We start from the raw sequence: 21,873 nt of genomic DNA, 5'->3' as shown, positions 1-21,873 counted from the left end.
TTTTGCAACCATTAAAAAATGTCAAAACCATTCTTAGTTCGCAGACCTCACAAAAACAGGCATTGGTTTGCTGACCCTGATTTAAATGGATTTCCAATTTATAAAGCACTTCATTTCCATTATTTCATTTGATCCATTATCGTGGGAGATAGATGTCACCATTTCCATTTTACAGTTGAGGAAACTGGAGGCCAAAGAGGGAGCTGTGGGCCTTGGCCATGGGAAGGGGTGCCCAGAGGGAGGAGAGTGAAGACGGAAGTGCAGGAGAGAACTCTGAAGCCAAACCCTCTCCTTCAGAGCGAGGGTAGGGGGCTCTCATCTTGTCCTCGTGTCTGCTTGGGGGTGGCCGGGGGGATGCGTGGGTGAGCAAATTCTTTGTGCTCATTACGTCTTTGGATTTTGGCCACTTTTCGGAGAGGAGTGGGGAGCTGTGTTTCTAACTCTGTGAAATCCTCAATGAAGCCCAGATGTAGTACGTGCTGAAACAGCCAGAGCATTGCACTCGGCTTCCTGCGACTGCAAAGTGGTTGTGACCCAGGAAACCACAGTGACGTTGGCTCTGGTTCAGTTGACACGCTCAAGTCTAGCCACAAATTACCAGCAAGTGGCTGAGTGAAGTTTAGAATTTCCCCTGGCAGAGACATTCCAGGAGCGCCTGGCTCCAGGGTCCAAGCCTTCTCCCCGGGCAGCACAGCACGGGCCACGCCAAGCTCCACTCCAGGCCAGCTGTCTCAGCTGCTGGGAAACAAAGTCCAACGTTCTCTCTTACTATGGGTGGGGAACTTCAAGGGGAGACAAAAGGGTTCACTGAAAAGCCAGACAGCCTTGAACTATAAGTCACAAGAGAGAGGGGACCCCAGAGGGAGGCAGTCACAGAGGTGCAGCTTTGCCTCTTGGCCACCTTCTAGCTTCCGAGGTTGTTTTCTCCTCAAGGTGGACCACCTGCTAGAACAAGGAAACACAACTCTTTGTGACCAGCTTGTGAAGAAGGCTATCCCTGTGTGGTTCTAAATCAGGCCCACATGACCGAGCAGCCCTGAGACTGGCCTGTGGGGACTCGAGCTCAGCTTGCAGGGACGGGCCAGAGCAGATTGTCAGGGGAAGGCCAGGCAGGTGGTGGGATTGCCATCCAACATGTACTGAGCACCTACTATGTGCTAAACAGCGATGCAGGGGCTGTCAACATAAATCTAGACCTAGGCATGGCATAGGAGGGGCTCAGAGGCTCAGAGAGAGAAAAGAACACAGGCCCTTTTGTTTTAGGGCTTTTGCTGCCAACAGTGCCAGAGAGTCAGAAGCAAAAACACCAAACATGGAGAAGTCGTGAGGGTTTCACTGAGGTGGTGAGGAAGGTGCAAGCCCAGGCTGCGAAGCCTGTCCTGGGCTGAGGCCAGCCCTGCCTCGCCCAGTGAGGAGCCCGAGAGCTAAGTCCTTTCACTTCTCTGAGACTTGGTTTCCTTATCTGTAAAATGGAACTAAAACTATCTTCCCTCAGGGCTTTTGTGAGGATTAACTAGATAATGTATGTGAAAGGCTCCCAATTTTTAAAAATTAAAAATACATTTTTGCCAAAAATGGAACCACAGAACATGTTGTATTTCACCTAACAAAGCAGCTTGCACTTTTTCCAGGACATTAAATATTCTGCTCTCTCTGTTGTAGGGAGGTTTCTGGAACCTAGTTTAGAAACCATTTTATTTATTATTCAATCACATTTTTTCGCACTAAAGTTGGCCAAATCTTTGCACTCACCCATGAGTGTTTCCCAAGGATAAATTCCTAGAAGTGTCTTTGTGGAGCTAAAAGATATGTACACTTTTAAGGCTTTTGATAAGTATTTTTGAATTCCCCTTTAGAAAAGTAGTACAATTTGCCATGTCAGCCGTGAACGGGGGCCCACCTTCCCACAGCTCTGCTGGCAAGGGTGGCCCTAAGAACCGGACACAGCCCTCTGGCCGAAGGTGGGGTTAGTTTTTATCATGGCTCCAGCACACTGCAGACTGTCAACAAGACCCCAGGTCCTGCTCACAGAGGCTGAACAAGAGCTTTCACAGTTTGGTTATTTAGACTCACATCCGCAACCTCATATTTATCCTATTAAATTTAATCTTAGTGGATTCAGTTCATTTTCTCTGCTTTTTGAGATCTTTTGGATTTCGATTCTTCCAGCCAACATGTGTGTTTTATCTGGACATTTGATCAGCATGTACTCTATATTTTCATCCAACTCATTTATAAACATGTCACATGAGAAAGGATCAAGAGTGGAGCTCTGAGACATATCATTGCCTCCAGGTTGACAGTGACCTATCAATTAACACCTTTCAGTGACAATAACTCAGGCAGCTGTAAATATGCCTAACTGGTTTATTGTTCAACCCACATGGCTTTATCAATAGAGATATCACAGGAGAATTTGTCAGATGCCAAGATCAAGTTAAGCTCAATGTCTCCCGCCTTCTCCTGCATTTCCAGCCAGGGGGTCCTGTGGAAAAAGGGAGGCTGTCAGTCTGCCAACATTTGTTCTTGGTAAACCCTAATCAATTACTAGAAATCACTGCTTCTTTTTTTTTTAATTTATTTATTTTTATTTTATTTAGTTCTGGCTGTATTGGATCATCGTTGCGGTGTGCGGGCTTCTCATTGTGATGGCTTCTCTTATTGCGGAGCATGGGCTCTAGTCGCACGGGCTTCAGTAGTTGTGGCGAGTGGGCTCAGTTAGTTGTGGCTCGCAGGCTCTAGAGCGCAGGCTCAGTAGTTGTGGTGCACGGGCTTAGTTGCTCCGCGGCATGTGGGATCTTCCCGGACTAGGGATTGAAACTGTTCTCCTGCATTGGCAGGTGAATTCTTCTTTTTTTTTTTTTAATTATCATATTCCAACTTTATTGTCATCAATAAAATACCAATTAATAATTTTTTTTTCTTTTCTAGACAAATACTCCCGTATAGCCTACTATCTTCAACACAGGACACCTCTAGCACAACAAAAGAGTCTATCCTATTTGAACAGAATTCCTGGGATTCATTTTCCTTAGTAAAATTCACTGTTTTTATGTTATGCCTATTCTAACTCCAATATCCCACTACCACCACCTTCCCCCGCCACCGCCAAAGCCTCTGAAAACAACAGAAGGGGGGAAAATGTTTTAAAATTCTAAAATTTTATATTCTATTTCCCTCTGAATTGCTTGGAAGAAGCTTACTTTTTTTTTGAATTTTATTTTATTTATTTTTTTATACAGCAGGTTCTTATTAGTCATCAATTGTATACCCATCAGTGTATACACGTCAATCCCAATCGCCCAATTCATCACACCGCCACCACCACCCCCCGCCACTTTCCCCCCTTGGTGTCCACATGTTTGCTCTCTACATGTGTGTCTCTATTTCTGGGCAGGCAGATTCTTAACCACTGTGCCACCAGGGAAGCCCACTGCTTCCTTAATAGTGCTTTCTTTAATAACACCTTCTGGAAACCTGCCTAATTTGCATATCAAGATTATCTGAGGTTTATATATCTGCCTTCTTTCCCTTTTTGAATATTGGAACAACATCTGCCATCTCCATCTCCTGACATCTCTCCATTTCTCCATTGGTCTAACATGGCAGAAGTTTAGGGATCTTCCCTGCAATCCAGAAACTGTTCAGACCAGAGACAACATTGTTTTGAACAACTAGGTACTTTCCTTCAATCTCCACCTCATCTCAGACCAGTGTCCTCTCACCAGTGTTTGTTCTACCTTTGTTATTCTGAATATCCTTCTCCTTGACGTCCATTGATTCATTCACTCATTCATCTGGATAAAAAAAGGTTTAAGAGCCCACCCTCTGACAGACATTATGCTAGGCTTCCTGAAGAATCGCTGGAGAACAGGACAGGCCCAGCTCCTGCCTTTACAGAGCTACAGATGAGCCCAGATGTACAGAGTTGATCATTGCTGGGACAAGTTCAAGGTGCTGTGGGGCAAAGAAGGGCCACTAACTGAGACCGGTGGGCCAGAGAGACTGAAAATGCAGTGTTGATGCAGAGGCCTGACGGGTGATGGGAGTCAGTAGCAAATAGGTCGGGGGAAGGGTGTTCCAGACCCTGTGTCTAAAGGGCCAGAAGGGAGACAAGATGACACATTCGGAGAATGGAAAGGAACTCCACATAGCCAGAGTGAGAAGGCCAAGGGGGGCCAGGGGGGAGATGAGCCTGGAGACACAGGCAGGGGCCAGAGCCTGTTGGGCCTTGTAGGTCAAGTGCGAGAACTGGGACTTGATCACTGTGACCATGGGTGATCGTGAGGGTCAGCAAGGACAAGCAGAGCTGGATTCAAGAAGTCACAGTGGGCCTCTCCCCTAGTGCGCACCCTGCTTTGAACACAACAGGCAAGGGCTTCCTTTTAACCTGCGAACTGTGTGAATACGCTTCTGCTCAGTCTCTAGGTAGCCTTTCTGACCTCCCGTTCGCAGGCCTGTGACTGTCTCCTCTTTGCTTTGGTCATGGTCTCTGCTGTCCTCCTTCCACGTAAGGGAGCTGGAGGACCAGCGTCCCAGGTGTCTAGGGCAGCTCTCTTCTCCCCTCCTGCCGCTCGTTCCGAATGAAGCTTGGTGGGCTGTCCTCTGCAGCCACCTTCTCTCTCCATGCCTCGTGCCTCTCTTCTCTGGACTCCCACCTCCCCCTGAGCTGGGACCCTCCCCACTTCCACTCTGCCCCCCTGGGGGGCTTCTCAGGCTGGAAGGCAATCCGCACACCATCTCCTGAGCTGCCATTGCTTCTCTTTCTTCACCAAGTGCCAAGAATTTGTCGGGTGTGGTCTTTTTACAATGCCTCTCACCCAAAGAAAGAAAACCTGCAACAGACGTTAGAAAAATTCATTCCCTCGTCACTTTGCAGTCGTCCCAATTCAGATATCAGCATCGGAGGAAGGACCTCTCTGTTTTTCTCCATCTGAAGCAACAGGGACAGTGAGTCCCATCACGAATCCTCTCACTTGCCTCTCTCCTCTCAGGCTGCCCTGTCCTCCTCAAGGGGCTCCTACCCTTAGGATTGTACATTTTCTTCTTATTTTCTTTTTTTCCTTAATGATATGTATGATTGATTTTAATTATGAACTATACATGGATACAGTCTCGTTAACAATTAGAACATCGCGGCACTTCCCAATTCCAGGTAACCACTGTGATCAGTCTTAGTTTTTTTTTTTCCAGAACGTTTTGCTATGTGTTCACATCCACACAAAAAGAAAATTGTGGAAAATGCACAATATTGTTTTGTGCTCCAAAAAGAACTCATAAATGGTTTTATGCTGGACATTCTATTCTGCAACTTGCTTTGTTCACTCAGCAGAATGGTTTAGAAATCTATCCACCTTAGTCCATGTCGATCTGCCTGGCCCTTCTCTTAACCTCAGTACAGTGTCCCACAAGGGACTTTTGGGTAGTACCAGATTGTGTGTTGGTGTGTTTCTCTGATTAAAGAGTGCCAGTGTTCCCACAACTTTGCCAACACCTATAATAAAACTTTGAATCTTAACAACACGATGGGTGAAAATGGTCTTATTTCATTTGCATTTCCTGATAGCTAGTGAGGCGGAACATCTTTTCATGTAATTGTTGGGTATTTGCATTTCGTTTTCTGTCAGTTATCTATTCATAGTCTTTTTATTTTTTTCTTTTGGGCTATTTACTTCTTTCTTATAGATTTGTAGGAGTTCTTTTATATAGCAAATAATAACCCTTAATTATGTTTACTGCAAATTTTTTCAATTCCTTTTCTAAACTTCAAGTCTTTAGAGATTCTTTCCATTGGATTAATGCTTTGTAGTCATTTCAGGTCTTCTAGAGGCAGGTGGATTTGTTTGCTAGGGCTGCCATAATAAAGTACCACAGACTGGCTTAAACAAGGGAAATTTATTTTTTCACAGTTCTGGAGGTTAGAAGTCTGAAGTCAAGGTATCAGCAGGGCTGGTTTCTCCTGAAGCCTCTCAACTTGGCTTGTAGGTGATTGTCTTCTTGCTGTGTCTTCACATGATCTTCCCTCTGTGTGTCTGTGTTCCAATTTCCTCTTATAAAGATACCTGTTCTATTGAATTAGGCATATTTGACACCAGTCATATTGGATTAATGACCTCATTTTACTTTAATTACCCCTTTAAAGACCTTATCCCCAAATACACTCACGCTCTGAGGTACTAGGGTTAGGACTTCAACACAGAAATTGGGGAGTAAACAATTCAGCCCAAAACAGTAGGGTAGAGGGAAGAAGCCCCAATGCCAGAGAGTAAGGGGCCAGGTCCACACCTGTCCCTCCTGCAACTAGGTCCTGGTTGCCGATGGGGTCAGGCCGCAAGACAGCCAAGAAGACGGTCTCCGGCATGACTTTGACCAGTGGCCAGTTACCTCTCTTCTCCCCAGGCCCCTAGGTGCTCTAGCCCGTGGTGCACGCGGCCACACTCACCATGTGTGAAGAGGAGACCACTGCGCTCGTGTGTGACAATGGCTCTGGCCTGTGCAAGGCTGGCTTTGCAGGGGATGACGCCCCCCGGGCTGTCTTTCCTTCCATTGTGGGTCGCCCTCGCCACCAGGTATGTGTTCATCTGGACCCAAGGCTTTGAGTTAGTAGGAGGACGTCCTGCACTGTGGAGTCTATGCTGAGCTGCACGCGTGTGTGCGTGTGTGCGTGTGTGTGTGTGCTGAGTAAGGTAAGGTAAGAGGAAGACGTGTGTGGATGGGCCCTGTTCTCCCAGAAAATGACATTGTTTTAGGACGGAGAAGAGAGACAAGCGCACAAGAAATCCTCCGCCTTCCCTCCTACCATCTCCACATTCATTGGTACCTGCCTCTCCCTGTCTCCTGCAGTCCGGTGTCCAGGGGAAGAGGGACATGTTCCCTACCTTTAACCTCCTTCAGGGACCCTCCAGTACCTGAATCCCTCCAAGTGGAGCTCTCGGCCCATTCCGTTCTCCTTCCTTCTCTTTTGCATTGCAGGGTGTAATGGTGGGAATGGGCCAGAAAGACAGCTACGTGGGGGATGAGGCTCAGAGCAAGCGAGGGATCCTCACTCTCAAATACCCCATTGAACACGGCATCATCACCAACTGGGATGACATGGAGAAGGTACTGGTGGACCCCCCTTCAGTGTGCTCATTTGACATCATCAAGACCCACCTCTGCCCTGCCGACTCTCCCTCTGCAATGTTCCTCACATCTTCTTTCCTTCCTGTCCATCCCCCGGGCATTCCCCAGCCTCAGCTGCCAACATCTCTCACTAGACGATTCCAGTGGCTTCCTGACTGATTTCTTTGTCTCCTGCCTCACTCAACCTAATTCATTCTCTGCACTTCTGCAAAGCTTGTCTTTCTAAAATCAGACCGGATCATGTCACCCATCTCCTCAGACTCTTCACTAACCAACAGTAGGTTCCTAGCTCCCTGTCTGGCGTTTGAGGACCTGGTCCCACCTAAGCCCCAGCTTTATCCTTTCCAGCTTTCACTCCAGCGCAGTGCTTATCCTTCTTTAAAATGCTCTGCTGCTTCTAGAAAGGCAAATAGATTCTCCCTTTATTTTCCCTGTCATGACCTCAGATAGGTGCATTGATGCTACATTAGTATGATGCTTCTCTAGTGAAAAATTTAAATAGGAATCTCTACCGGTTTCTAGAAGCTTTTTTCATGTCAGAAGATGTTGAGGGGGCGCCTTCCCTGGCAGCCCAGCGGTTAGGACTCCACGCTTCCGCTGCAGGGGGCGGGAGTTCGAGCCCTGGTCTGGGAAATAAGATCCCGCATGCCACGTGGCCCCTCCCACAAAAAAGATCAAACTCTCACTAGATACCTAGGATATATTAATATCAGGAACAAACCACCGGTAAATGATAAATGAAAATAAAATATTTTAAAAAAAGAAGACGTGGGGGGTAATTTTTTTTTTTTTTGCGGTACGCGGGCCTCTCACTGTTGTGGCCTCTCCCGTTGCGGAGCACAGGCTCCGGACGCGCAGGCTCAGCGGCCATGGCTCACGGGCCAAGCCGCTCCGCGGCATGCGGGATCCTCCCGGACCAGGGCATGAACCCGTGTCCGCTGCATCGGCAGGCAGACTCTCAACCACTGCGCCACCAGGGAAGCCCGGGGGGTAATTTTTAAATGGTAGTTTGTGTTCCACAAAATCACGTGCAAAATGCTAATAGAGCCTTTCTAATATTCTTTTTTTTAAATTGAAGTATAGTTGCTGTACAATATTTCGAATATTCTTTTGATAAATTCCACTGACAGTTGTCTGAGAATTCTTGTTTCTTCAATGACTGTCTTTTGAAATGTAATAGAGAGCTTATTGAGCAGACTGCACCTGGGAATAAAGAAAGCTGATTTGAAATCTGTAGTACACATATACTTTTCTCTAAACCCTAGATTCAATTTCTCTAAACCCTAGATTCAGTCACTCTGAATGTGACATAAATAGATAAAAGTAAAATAGCTCTTGCTTCACTCTGTGGGATGGTTAAGAGCACAGACACCGGAGTCAGTGGCAGGGAGATCTAGGAGCAAATCCCTCCCTCTAAGCCTCAGCTTCTTTATTTGTGGAAATAAAAATACTTTCTTCATTAGGTTGCTTTGGAGGTTGAACTAGGCAAATATTTAGTATAAACCCAAGGCATGGAACATACTTAATGCTCAATACGTGGCACATATTATTATATTTCTAATGACATCTAATTTGAAAACATAATAGACAAAATATTTTATTCACCGTAGTAATATGAACTCTTTAAAGAAACCCCTAAAATATATTATGTGCCTTAAAAGAAAAACTGAATAGGGTAAAGCTGTCAAATCTTCTCAGATTGATTTATAGGCTCATTGCCATTCTAACAAAAATCTCACAATTTTAAAAATTGTATATATTTAAGGTATACAACTTGATGATTTGATATGTGTATACATTATGTAATAGTCACCATATTCAAGCTAATTAACATATCTACTACCTCACATAGTTTGTGGGGTTTTTTTCCCTTGCAGCGAGAACACTTAGGATTTACCCTCTTAGCAGATTTCAAGCACACAGGACAGCACTGTTATCTTTAGTCACCATGCTAATATATTATGTTAGATCTCCAGAATTTACTCACCCTGCATAACTGGCACTTCGTATGCCTTGACTAAGATAGCCTCTCTTTTCCCTTCCACCAGCTCCTAGTAGCTACCATTTTACTCTCTGCTTCTATGAGCTTGACTAAAAATATCATGAGTTTTAATTCTGCAAGATAATCATAAAGTGTGGAAAAATAAATAAGACAAAATTTATGAGAATAAAATGAATAAGAAAAACTATGAGAGGAGACTTGCTATATCCAAATAGTAAAATATAATATAAAGTTATAAAAATTAAAACAATTTGGTGCCAATACAGAGGTAAAAAAGAAATACATGGTAAATGAAACTTCCAAGACCAGAGGGTAGAGAAGGATTCAATAATTCAATGAATTATTCTGTGACAACCGATTCATTATTTGGGGCATAGGGAATCTGTTTATGGCCATTACTTCATACAATTTCATCAAACACATATCAATTGAATATGAAAATTAAATATAAAAATTCAAATGATAAAAAATACAATACAGTAAGTGTGAGTATTTATCGAATTTCTGGTGAAAGATGTCAGAGAAAAAGAATGACAAATGTGACTTCTTAAAAATCATAACTTCTAATATGTGGAAAGCAAAACCAAATTTAAAAGGCAAACAACAAATTGCAAAAAAAATTCACAAGTGCAAAAGAGGATTAATATAAACAACTAATGTAAACTGATAATTAAAAACACAAAGTCTCCACCAGACAAATAATCAAGGGACATGACCAGATAATTGGCCAAATAGAAATTATCAAAAGTTGAAAATCTGAAGAAGTTTAAACGTATCTGAAAAATTATTTAAAAACTTATTTAAACATTCAAAGTAAAACAACTACGTATTAACTCTATCTATCAAATTATTTCATATTAAGAGTGAGAACACTGAATGCACTTAAGGGTGAAACAGGCAATTTCTATTCTGAAGTAAAGACAAAATTAGCCTCTTTGTGGGTGAGAGAAACCAAAAAGTTTTCCAATTGCCATGCTCTTTAGTTCAGTAATTCCATTCTTAGAATTTTTTCTTTGGAAAACATCCTGAATAGAAAAAAGAAAATGTAATATGTACAAAGATAGTTTTCACAAGATTATTTATAAACAAAAATCAAAGATACTATGAATAGTAATGTGATTAAATATACGATGATGATGGTACATGAAGAAATGTTGTGTAAACATTAAAAAAATTTATGTATGACTGATTTACTTTGCTGTAAAGCAGAGACTAATAAAAAAAATAAAAATTTAGTTCAATTTATTAAAAATAAATGTTTACTATGGAAAAGAAAATTATTTATGTTATATTAACTGAAAAGTGACAGGAAACAAAATTGAACATAGAAGTGTAAGAGTAGTAAATAATAAATAAATGAAAGCATATGAAGTAAATAAATGGTAGTAGTAATAAATTTTAAAATACATAAAGATGGAAGACTAGGGAGAAGAAAAAAGCCAAAGTGTTAACTATTTATTATTAAGTAATGGAAATATGAGAAATTTTTATTCCTCTTAAAAATATTTTCCTAATTTAAAAATTGTCAACATCTTTAACTTTTAAAATACTTTATAAAAGCTTCCGAAAATGAAGTAAGATGGAGTGCAGATGCTTGGGCCCAACACCCAAAGATTCTTTTTTTTTTTTTAACATATTTATTGGAGTATAATTGCTTTACAATGGTGTGTTAGTTTCTGCCGTACACCAAACTGAAGCAGCTATAAGTATACATATAGCCCCATATCCCCTCCCTTTTGAGTCTCCCTCCCACCCTCCCTATCCCACCCCTCTAGGTTGTCACAAAGCATCGAGCTGATCTCTCTCTGCTATGCAGCTGCTTCCCACTAGCTAGCTATTTTACATTTGGTAGTGTATATATGTCCGTGCCACTCTCTCACTTCTTCCCAGCTTTCCCTTCCCACCCAAAGATTCTGATGTGTGGGCCTGGGATGCAGCCTAGGAACCTGCACCTATAACAATTATCCCAAAGCATGCGGGGCCCACATTTGAGGAAATACTGACATCACATTGTTAAGCCTAATTGCCATCTCCTTCATGCCTCCTGTGACACCTCCACCGCCCAGGGCCTCTGCTTGTGCCATTTTCTCTGCCTCAGAGGCCCTCCTCAGTCTCTGGAGACCTTCCTTTGCCTTCAGGGCCTACTCAAATCTCCCGGAAAACGAACTTCTCCTGCCTCTTCCTTCATTAAAATATGGACGTGTCTTGTATTTTGTCTTTTTGACTGCCTTTCTCCCCTCCAGACTTTGAAGCTAAGATCACATTTAGCACCATCCTAGCACAAAGCCAGGGATCCCTAAATACATGGGTACAATGGAATCAGAGGACCCTGTGCCTCACCTCGGAAGAAATCAAAGCCCCGTGTCCCTGCCACTCTTTGCCAAATTCCTCTGAAATAAATGCTCCTGTTTGTTGTCCTGGATCACTAAAGAGGGAACAGTACACAGCGGGTAACTTCCTCTAAAGCAGTGATTCTCAACCGGGGCGATTTTGTCTCCCAGGGGCATGTGGCAATGTCTAGAGACATTTTTGCCCCTCACAGCTGGAGAAGTGCTACTGGCATCTAGTGGGTGGAACACGGAGATGCTGCTAAACATCCTGTAATGCACTTCAGCCCTCCACGATGAAGAATTACTGAACTTACAATGTCAAAGCGCTGAGGTTGAGAAACCCTGCTTTAAAGAACAGCCTGGTCAATCATAGACAGTGACGGTTAATGCATATCTGTCAGGCTTCGGCGGGAGACAGTATACACTCAGCTGGGGTTCTGAAATTAATTTAAGGAAGGACTACTTACAGAGGTGTGAGCAGGGTTAGGGAACCAGAAAGGGATGCAGAGGCATCCAGTACCAGCAACAGAGGGAAGCTCTTCCAGCTGGAAGGCTGAAAGGCAAGGGCAGCGTGACTAGAGCTCAGTGAGATCTGGAGCCTGAGGAGGGGCTGTGTCACAGGAGCTGTGCTCAGGGAGCCCACAGCGCTGCCGGGAAATCACCCTGCCCTCCTCCCCACGCCCCCTCTCCAACCTCTTGCTGGTATCTTCTATCAGCCAAGCACAGCCAGAAGCCAGAGAGCTGCAGAGGGCCTTGTCCCTCAGGGCACAAAGCAGGGGAGACCAGGGAGAGGTGTAAACAGGAGTCAAGGTCAGACAGAAATAATCAACACACTAAGTATATTGGCCCCAGGTCTGAGTCCTGTCTGGGGCCTTGTTGAGAAGGAATATAACCTCTAAAGAGCAATCAGAAGTTCCCGTGGCTGACAGGCCTCCTCTCCAGATCCAGTCCATTCTGAGAACATCGTGCCATCCTCCCCCAGCAGGGGCATGTCCATAGGAAGTCTCCAGCCCACTGGGAGTCTGCTGGACTCATCTGACTTTTGTCCCAACCAGATCTGGCACCACTCCTTCTACAATGAGCTGCGGGTAGCACCTGAGGAGCACCCCACCCTGCTCACGGAGGCCCCCCTAAATCCCAAGGCCAACAGGGAGAAGATGACGCAGGTAAGAGACCAGGAAGACTTGAGCACTGGCACAAGAACACAACATGGATGCTTGGCCAGATTCTTTCTCCCATCCATGCATCAATGCAACAGAAATTTTTGAGAATTGCTGTGTTTGTAGTCCATGCCAGAACCTATGGGAGGTGGGAGTGGGATAAATGAGCACAGTTCCTGCCCTTAATAAAATTACAAACCATTCTGTGGACCAAGAGGTGCTGTGATTTCTGCCAGATAGTCTTCTATTCTGCACTGTTCTTTCAGATCATGTTTGAAACGTTCAATGTCCCTGCCATGTACGTAGCCATTCAAGCTGTGCTCTCCCTCTATGCTTCTGGCCGCACGACAGGTGAGTAGCCCTGTCATCTGTTCCCTTTCTGACTTGGGAGGGAGGAAGGGAAAGCTGGGCTCCTGCAGAGATTCCTGTTCAGAAGAATCAGTGGGACAGTCAAAGTCCAAGGAAAACCTTGGTTAGGGATAACAGAAGGGAAGCCCATGTAAAATGCAGATGCGAGTCCACCCAGTATAGCTGGAAAGAATGTACATGAACAAACCATGACCAGTACAACCTGCAAGGGCCATTTCCCTCACAGTGGTTAGTCTGGGAGCTTGTACACCCTTTCCAACAATGCTAGGATGTTTCTGCTCACGAAGCAGCAATGGCGGAACCTATGATGTTGGATGTGTAAGTATGATGTGGCCTTGGTATAGAAAGGAGCTCAGGGAAACAGAGGGAACTTCAAAATAAAGTGATTTTTAATAGGGGCTTGACAGCTTGCATGAACATCTTTCAAACATTCATTCATGTATTCATTGATTTGTCCATTTATCCATTCATTCCAATATTTTCCATTACTCCCTACCATGTGCCAAACACTACAGGCCATGGGCACACACTGTCAAACAAGATGGACCAGCCATTATGGAGCTAACAGCCTAGTGGAGGAGAATTAAAGTAAAGGATAATTTCACTGCAGGTGATAAGGATGGTGATGGGGAAATATAGGTACACACAGTTGTGTATCCTATGCTTTGCGCTTGGTTTTATGCTGTGAACGTCATGTTCAGTGACCCCACGGTAGTCACTGTGTGATGGCTCCATGGCTGATTGATTGATTTTACCACTTCTCTATTGCAGGACCTTTAGGTTGTCTCCAATGTTTATTTTTTATTATAAAATATGCTGTGACCAGCATCCTTGTAGAAGAGTAAGTGGCTGCTCCCTGGATATTTATTTTGGATCTGGTTCTTACTGAATCATCTGATTAACTCTAATAATTTCTCAGTTGGTTCTCTTAGGTCTTCGAAGTATACAACCACGTTATCTGCAAATAATGATGATTCCATTCCCTTTTGATGATAGTACCTCTTATTTGTATTTTCTGTCATACTGCATTGGCTAGAGCATCCAGGACAATATTAAATAATAATAATACAGTAACAATATTGTAGTGTTTCCCCATCAATTATGTGGCTGTTGGATCAGGAGAAATTTCTTATCACATTGAGAAAACTTATTTCCTTTCATGGTTTGCTAAAAGTTTCATCAGTAGAGAATGTTATTTTTTTTCAAGCTGGTTTTTATAGTCCTTTTCGCACTACATATGTGTTAGTTTGATGCCTGAAGGATATGCACATTATCCAGTCTCACTAAAGAACGTGCAGCCTAGATGCCAATTGACGTGTGCATTTTTGTGAAAGTGTTTCAAGGAATATAAGAAGAGGAGACAGTTTACTTGCCTTCCAGATGCCTAGAGTCTCATTTGGGAAAACAAACCAACATACACAAAAATTGATGTACACAAAAAAATGTGATTGATAATTCTCACCATGGGTGAATTTTCTAGCTGCTAAAGAAAAATATGGTAGTTGAAGATCTTTTGGTAACAGGTCCCAGAAAGAGACAGATGAAAGAAAATATTAAAGGTGTTCATAGGTCTTATCCTCTATGTCCTTAGGCATTGTCCTGGATTCAGGGGACGGTGTCACCCACAATGTCCCGATCTACGAGGGCTACGCACTGCCCCATGCCATCATGCGCCTTGATCTGGCTGGCCGCGACCTCACAGACTACCTCATGAAGATCCTCACAGAGAGGGGCTATTCCTTTGTGACCACAGGTACCCAGCCTCTTTCTGGACTTGACTTGAGCTCAGAACCAAATCTGATCTTGGACCAGAAATTCTCATGACTAATGAGAAGTCAGTGGCCCTGTGTCCTCAAACTCTTTTAGGGTAAACGGGGAGGCCCTAGGCTGGGGCTGGGCCCCTAGACCAGACCAGATAGTCAGGGCAGCCTTATTTAAGGAGGAATGTTCCCAACCAAGACACCTTGGGGAGGGAGACAAGGCTTAGACCTACTCATCCTGAGAAGCGCTTGGCTTTGCCCTCTGTTCAGTGTGCTTTCACAGCACTCCTTCCCTCCCCAGGGACCTGCTACCTCTGTCCCTGTGCACACCGGATCAGAGCTAGTTTTTATTCGGCAGAATAGTGGTAAGAATCTGGTGGCACATTTCATTACCTGGTTTGTCTGAGGACAAACGGAATAAGTAAGGTCTGAATTTCTAAGGGGAAGTGGCCCCCTGGGCAGGAAGAGGTTTTAGGTAGGAGCCTTCCTAGATTCTGTACAACCCCAGCATACAAGCCTCCATCTGGATGGGAAATGTGTCCTGAAAGGCCCTCAGGAAGGCCTGAAGCTTTGTCAGGGCTGAGTGATGGGAACAAGACGAAAAGCACATGCAAAGTTTTGCTTGGGAATCGAGATTTTGAACTTTCACTTTAGAAAGAGGAATGAAAACATTAGCATTCATCTTGAGATGAACCCGAAAGAGAAGGAAGAAGGAAGTTTCCATGGAGATCAAGAGGGGACGACCAGACTAACAGAGCCGAGTATCTACCCTCTGTCATTTCTACTCTTTCTAGCCGAGCGGGAAATCGTGCGAGACATCAAGGAGAAGCTGTGCTATGTGGCCCTGGACTTTGAGAATGAGATGGCCACGGCAGCCTCCTCTTCCTCCCTGGAGAAGAGCTACGAGCTGCCAGATGGGCAGGTCATCACCATCGGCAATGAGCGCTTCCGCTGCCCCGAGACCCTCTTCCAGCCCTCCTTCATTGGTGAGGCTCGACCCGTAGTCCTGGCCAATCAGGAGGGCAGGGGTGGAAAGAGAAACACCAGGAGTCACGCACACTGTTTATTGTTGATACTTAGCCTATAGTTTTCCAGGAAGGACCAAAAATACATAAACAATACAACTAGATAAAAATCTAATTTTAAATGTAAGAGTAAGGAAATCAGAATAAAGGAAAAGTGGGATGGGAATATAAACATGAAACTAAGAATGAGATTAAAACATGAAATATTTCTTGGATCCCTCAACATTTAAATCATGGGGTCTGAGGGCTTCCCTGGTGGCTCAGTGGTTGAGAGTCCGCCTGCCGATGCAGGGGATGCGGGTTCGTGCCCCGGTCCGGGAGGATCCCACATGCCGCAGAGCGGCTGGGCCCGTGAGCCATGGCCGCTGAGCCTGTGCATCCAGAGCCTGTGCTCCGCAACGGGAGAGGCCACAACAGTGAGAGGCCCACATACCGAAAAAAAAAAAAAAAAAAAAAAAAAAATCATGGGGTCTGAAACCTATAGCAGTAAACAGGGTGGGTTTGGGGGTCAGACCTGGTTTTAAATCCTGATTCTGCTCCTTCGAGTGCTGTACCATGGACATGTTACCTTCTTCAAACCTCAGTTTTCTTATCTATAAAGTGGAAATTATGATAGTACCTATTAGATAGGGTTGCCACAAGGATTAAATAAGATAATATTTAATACAAAGATAACTACTTTCCTGAGAAGTGTATAAGAGAAAGGCCTGTAAGCAAATGTTGACATATAATGTAGTGGTAAATAGCAAACTGGACAAAGTGCTATAGGCCTAAGAAATCAGGGAAGGCTTCTCAGAGAAGGTGAATATTTGAATAGAACCTTGAAGAATGAGTATCATTTTATGGTGTCTGGGAATGGAAGGAGTGCAGAGTAGGGAATGGCGTGCAAGGCAAGTGGAAAGGTAAGTGCAAAGTGTGGAGGAGCGACAAGTCATATTCTACTTGGGACATGATGGGTGAGGTGTGTGTGTGCATGTGTGTGTGTGTGTGTGTGTGTGTTGGCACACAGAGGAAACGAGAGAGCCCCTGGACCACACACAGAGCCTGGGGGTTAATCATATCAGCAATGTAGAGCCCCTGGAAGTGTTTAGATGGCAGAGTACCAACGTCAGTATTCCACTTTAGGCAGATTCCTCTATCTACAGTGTGGAATTATATCACATGGAAACAAGACTGGAGATGGGGGATCCCAGGTAAGTGGGCGTGAGCTGGTATGGCAGGCAGGGCCTTTTACTGTGGAAGATCTTGGTGCCAGACTACGGTAGCTAGATGTCAACCAATAGGCAAAGATGATATGATGGGTATATCCATACAATGGAATATTATTTGGCTATAACAGACTATAACATGGCTGAACCTTGCAAACATGATGCTACGTGAAAGGAGCCAGACACAAAAGAACAGATATTGTATGGTTCCATTTATATGAGATGTCCAGAACAGGCAAATCTATAGAGATAGAAAATAGATTAGTGGTTGCCTAAGGCTGGGGAAAGAGTGCAGGGGAAAATGGAGAGTGTCTGCTAATGGGCATGGAGTTTATTTGGGGGGTATTAAACATGTTCTAAAATTAGACTGTGGTGATGGTTGCACAACTCTGTGAATACACTAAAAACTAGTGAACTATACACTTTAAAGGGGTGAATATTATGGTACATGAATTATATCTCAATAAAGCTGTGAAAAAAGTGATACAATGAAAGTATTCCTTTAGAAATATTCATCAGGGAACAGTGTGAAAGATCAGTCAGAACTGGGGGAACCTCAAGGCAGGGCAATGACCAGTTAGAGAGTCTGATCTTATAATCCATTAGGGAGGTGACTGAGGCAAACCAGGGTAGCTGCACCAACAGAAGGGTCACCTGAGGAGCTGTACGTGTGGCACAGTGGATGCTGATGAGCTACTGTGATCTCTGCTAGGCATGGAGTCAGCTGGAATTCATGAAACAACCTACAATTCCATCATGAAGTGTGACATTGACATCCGCAAGGATTTATACGCCAACAATGTCCTCTCTGGGGGTACAACCATGTACCCCGGCATTGCCGACAGAATGCAGAAGGAGATCACAGCCCTGGCCCCCAGCACCATGAAGATCAAGGTGGGTCCCACCCCGGCTCCCTCCATCCTGTTCTTTGTACAAAGACCTGTGTACTTGGGAGATGCTCCGAGTCAGGCTGCCAGGCTTACAGCTTGGTGGCCTCCTGGGTTCTCCATCATTCTGGCCCGAGACAGATTTCATCTTGGGGGATTATGTTCTTTGGGCACTCATAAGTGGGAGACACATTTAGCCTGGGCTCTCAAACACAATGTCATGGACCCCATATGAGAAGGAGGTGAAAGAATTTGGAATGGAGAGAAGTTGAGGGGGTTGAGGAGGAAATGAGGAGGGAAAGAGGGAAAGAAAAGAAGGAGGCAACCCCACGCCATCTTTAACCTTTAAAAAGGACTTGGGTGTCACCCCAGAGGAGGGTGAAAGTTCCAAAGAGAGAATGTTGGCTCTAGGACAGGCTGCTGGTTCAAACTCACAGGAACATTCCTTGATTCCTGGACAGCCTCTGATGTGCTGTCCCATCTTGGTCACAGCCCTCCCACACAATGCTTCTCGCCACATAGGCCTCATCAGAACGGGAGCCCACCTGTCTTACCACTTCTCCCCAGCCTCTGGTCCCCAAGTAATCAGACAGACACTTTTAGGGCTTCTAGGAACTTTGCTACTAGCAGGATTAGAAAGAGTTAGGAGTGAAATAGAAATAACACATAGGTTGAAAGTTACAAAGTCTCACAATAAAGTTGGTCTCTGGGGAGTAGCCCTGCTCTGAGGAAGTGTGTTCTCTATGTCAGTATTCTAAGAACCTTCTTCATAAAGGCTCTCCCCCTGCCTAGCAGATGGTGCTTGGAAGCAGAGCGGGCCACCAGAAAACAGGTGAGCAGCGGGCTCTTCTCACCCAGAGCCAATTGGAGCAGCCACGCTTACTGAGGTCTGCCACATGGGGGGCAATGTGCCAGGCCTGGGGCAGCGGCTTTTTACTAGGACCACGTGTCAGGATACCACACCTGATTCTGGTTCAGCAGGTCTGGGGTGCCCCCATCACTTACACTTATAAATGGACACCAACGATTTGATGCATATTCCAATTTATGAGCCACTGCCCTGAGTTTAATAACATTGCCGGCCTTCCAGGAGTTTAAGATCTGATTAGTAGACATGGTCCATGGAAGAACAGCTTAAATAAGACCAGAGGGGGGGAAAGCACACTGCAGGCAGGGGAATGAGAGTGAGTAAGCAAAGGTGCCCGGGGATGTGTGCGGGTACACACACTCCAGCCACATTGGACTGGGGGAGGTGAGGCAAACCCCAGGATATGGAAGTGTGGAAGGATATGGAGTATGGTGGGAATGGGGCTGAGATTTAGGGCCTCCAGCCCAAGACAACCCAGAGTTTTCTCACAACTAGAACTGCCCAGCAGTAAAATCTGTTACCTTCTTAGTGGCTGTGCCAGTTGCTGAGGTATCTGTCAAAGGAGCAATGGGGTGACTTTTGTCTGCCTGAATAAGATAACTTCTAAAGACCCTACTTATTTAGCTATTCCATGATCTCTGCGATTTAGGAAATACGTAGGGAGATTCTTAGGAGACAAAAAAATCTATTTCATGTCTGGTTTGTTCTAGCACTGAATTCTTAGTCCCTTCAGAAACAGGAATTAGTTGAAGAGTCAGGGTCCTTTTAGATATACTTCTAGGTGGAGTTCAAAGTTGTCTGACATGACAACCAATTTCTAAAGGCCAAGCTCAGGAATCCCAGTGGCATGTATGAATTTGAGAACTTCTCAGATACAAGAGACTATTGAGTAGACCGGCTTAGACTCAGGAATGGAGGAATCCCAGCCCAAGCTGCCCATGCATCCAAACTCTAGGCAGGAACAGAACAGCACTCCCTTACAGATGTTTGTATTGGTTAGCTACTGCTGGGTAACAGCAACTATGAAATTTCAGGGCACGTAATAATAAGCATTTATTGCTCAGGCATCTGCAGGTCAGCTGGGAGTCAGCTGATCTAGGTCAAGCTTGGCTAGACAGCTCTGCAGGCCCAGCCAACTCAGGTCAGGGGTACATCTTTCACTGTGGGGCCCAGGCTGAAGGTCCAGTAGCTCTTCAAGGGAAATTCTTCTCATGAGGATGGCAGAGACCCAAGAGAGTGTGCCCACCTGCATGCCTGAAACACATTTCTAGCCCCTGTGTCAAGTCTGTTGACATCCCATTGGCCGAAGCAAATACAGGGCCTAGCCCAAAGTCACAGGGTGGAACACTGAACTCTTCTCATGGAGAGGCAGGGGGATGGGGTGGGAGGGAGAGTGACAATCTGAGCAATAGTCTAATCTACCACAAGGTTTCTCCTGTTCCTTTCTGACCACAGAGGCTGTTCTTTTCCAGGGCAGTCTGGCAGTGTGGTGAGATGATTCCTGGACCACCTTCCCTATTCCTTGGCGACTGATCATGATTCACCACATTTGCTCTTTGCAGATTATTGCTCCCCCAGAGCGGAAGTACTCAGTCTGGATCGGAGGCTCCATCCTGGCCTCTCTCTCCACCTTCCAGCAGATGTGGATCAGCAAGCCAGAGTATGATGAGGCTGGGCCCTCCATCGTCCACAGGAAGTGCTTCTAAAATCAGAACAGATTCTCTGGGGGTCTCCTTGAGACTGCTCTGTTAACAATCATGAAACATTAAAACCTGCAAGCCTTACTTCTCTGTGTGGGGCTCTTTATTTTCCTGGGCTGACTCTCACACACAATGCTAAAGGCTTTTCACACCTATTTCTCGTCCACACAATGACCCTGAGAGGTAGGTTCTATTATTACAGTTGAGGAAATTGAGGCTCATAGAAGTTAACACCTTGCTGAAGATCACACAGAGCCAGGGTTAAAATCCAAGTGTATGTGACGCTAAAACCTAGTGCTTCTTCTGCTATACCACCTTATTTCCTTTATCTTGAACATTAGTAAGAATGAGGACTAGATGACTCTTGGAGGGAGGAGGCTTAAGAAACAAGGGCTTTCAGAGATGTAAGTCCTTGTACTCAAGGGTGATACACTAGAGACTGTGAACAGAAAGGGAAACGCAGGGCTTATAGGCTGTAACACGTGAGTGGTTCAAACGCAATGCTATTTAAACTTAGGTGAAGGATGGTCGTAGTGGGCTTAAGATCTCTATGAGGTCCTTTGTCATTGAGGACTAAGTTGTATTTTGTCCCAAAAACTAATCAAGAAAGGAGCAGCCTCCCACGGAAGAATATTTTCTCTTCCTGCACTCCTGTTCCCCCTCCCTCTTCTGCTTTTCTCTCTGTCTCTATCTCTCTCTCATTACTTGCTACCCACTGCCTGCCCTTGGTCAAGTCTGTTTAATTTCACAAGTATTTACTGAATGTTTTGCATCTACGATGACTGGCTGCGGCCAAATGGGATTTATGTACCCCACAAAGTTGATTCCTGCCCATCAAGGTCACACTGCATGAAGGGGGAGACAGACACATACATATAAGACAACGATGTGAGGTGAAATAGAAGCCCTCACAAAATGCTATGAGAAAACACGGGATAATAATAACGGCTAACATTGATTGAATGCTTATAATATGCCAGGCACTAGGTTAAGAGCTTCCATGGATTTTCTCATTTAATCCTTCACCACAGCCCTATGAGGCAGGTACTAGTGTCATGCTCATTTTGTAGCTAGTTTGCTAGTTAACTAGATTGCCCAGCTAGTTATGGGCAGAACTAAGTCGCTACTTCTGCCTGGTGTGCCCTTTGCTCCTGCCACCTGGCCAGGTCCCATCCCTGATGCTCCTGAACAGGGCCCACCTGGTCTTCCCAGACACACCCATTTGGAGACAGTGGAGCCCAGTGGAAGCCCACGGACCTCAATGTCAGACATTCTTCCTCCACCATCCCTGCACTTGCCCTCTGGGGGTGCAGTAGAGAAGCATATTTTCTCTTTTTTTTAAATAAATGTATTTATTTTATTTATTTATTTCTGGGTGCGTTGGGTCTTCGTTGCTGCACGCGGGCTTTCTCTAGCTGCGGCGAGCGCGAGCTACTCTTCAT

The 21,873-nt window shown here is 44.9% G+C and overlaps 1 protein-coding gene across 4 annotated transcripts; it reads left to right on the top strand.

Annotated features, from left to right (window-relative positions):
• Window positions 1-6,428: 6,428 nt before the first annotated feature.
• Window positions 6,429-20,506, top strand: ACTG2 (actin gamma 2, smooth muscle; the record flags this gene model as incomplete). Of its 4 annotated transcripts, XM_079720415.1 has the most annotated exons (8): window positions 6,429-6,569; window positions 6,973-7,101; window positions 12,510-12,620; window positions 12,881-12,965; window positions 14,575-14,736; window positions 15,538-15,729; window positions 17,689-17,870; window positions 20,294-20,506. In XM_079720415.1, 8 exons carry the CDS (start codon window positions 6,444-6,446, stop codon window positions 20,435-20,437), a joined length of 1,131 nt encoding a protein of 376 aa, XP_079576541.1. In that variant the 3' UTR covers window positions 20,438-20,506. The 4 variants fall into 4 exon arrangements, with proteins under 4 accessions (XP_079576541.1, XP_079576543.1, XP_079576542.1 ...); XM_079720417.1 differs by lacking the exon at window positions 6,973-7,101 and having other exon boundaries at window positions 6,444-6,569; XM_079720416.1 differs by lacking the exon at window positions 12,510-12,620 and having other exon boundaries at window positions 6,444-6,569.
• Window positions 20,507-21,873: the final 1,367 nt, after the last annotated feature.

Source organism: Hyperoodon ampullatus, assembly GCF_949752795.1.
Source record: "Hyperoodon ampullatus genome assembly, chromosome: 15".
NCBI classification, from domain to species: Eukaryota; Metazoa; Chordata; class Mammalia; order Artiodactyla; family Ziphiidae; genus Hyperoodon; species Hyperoodon ampullatus.
This window is presented reverse-complemented; position numbering and strand designations above follow the sequence as displayed.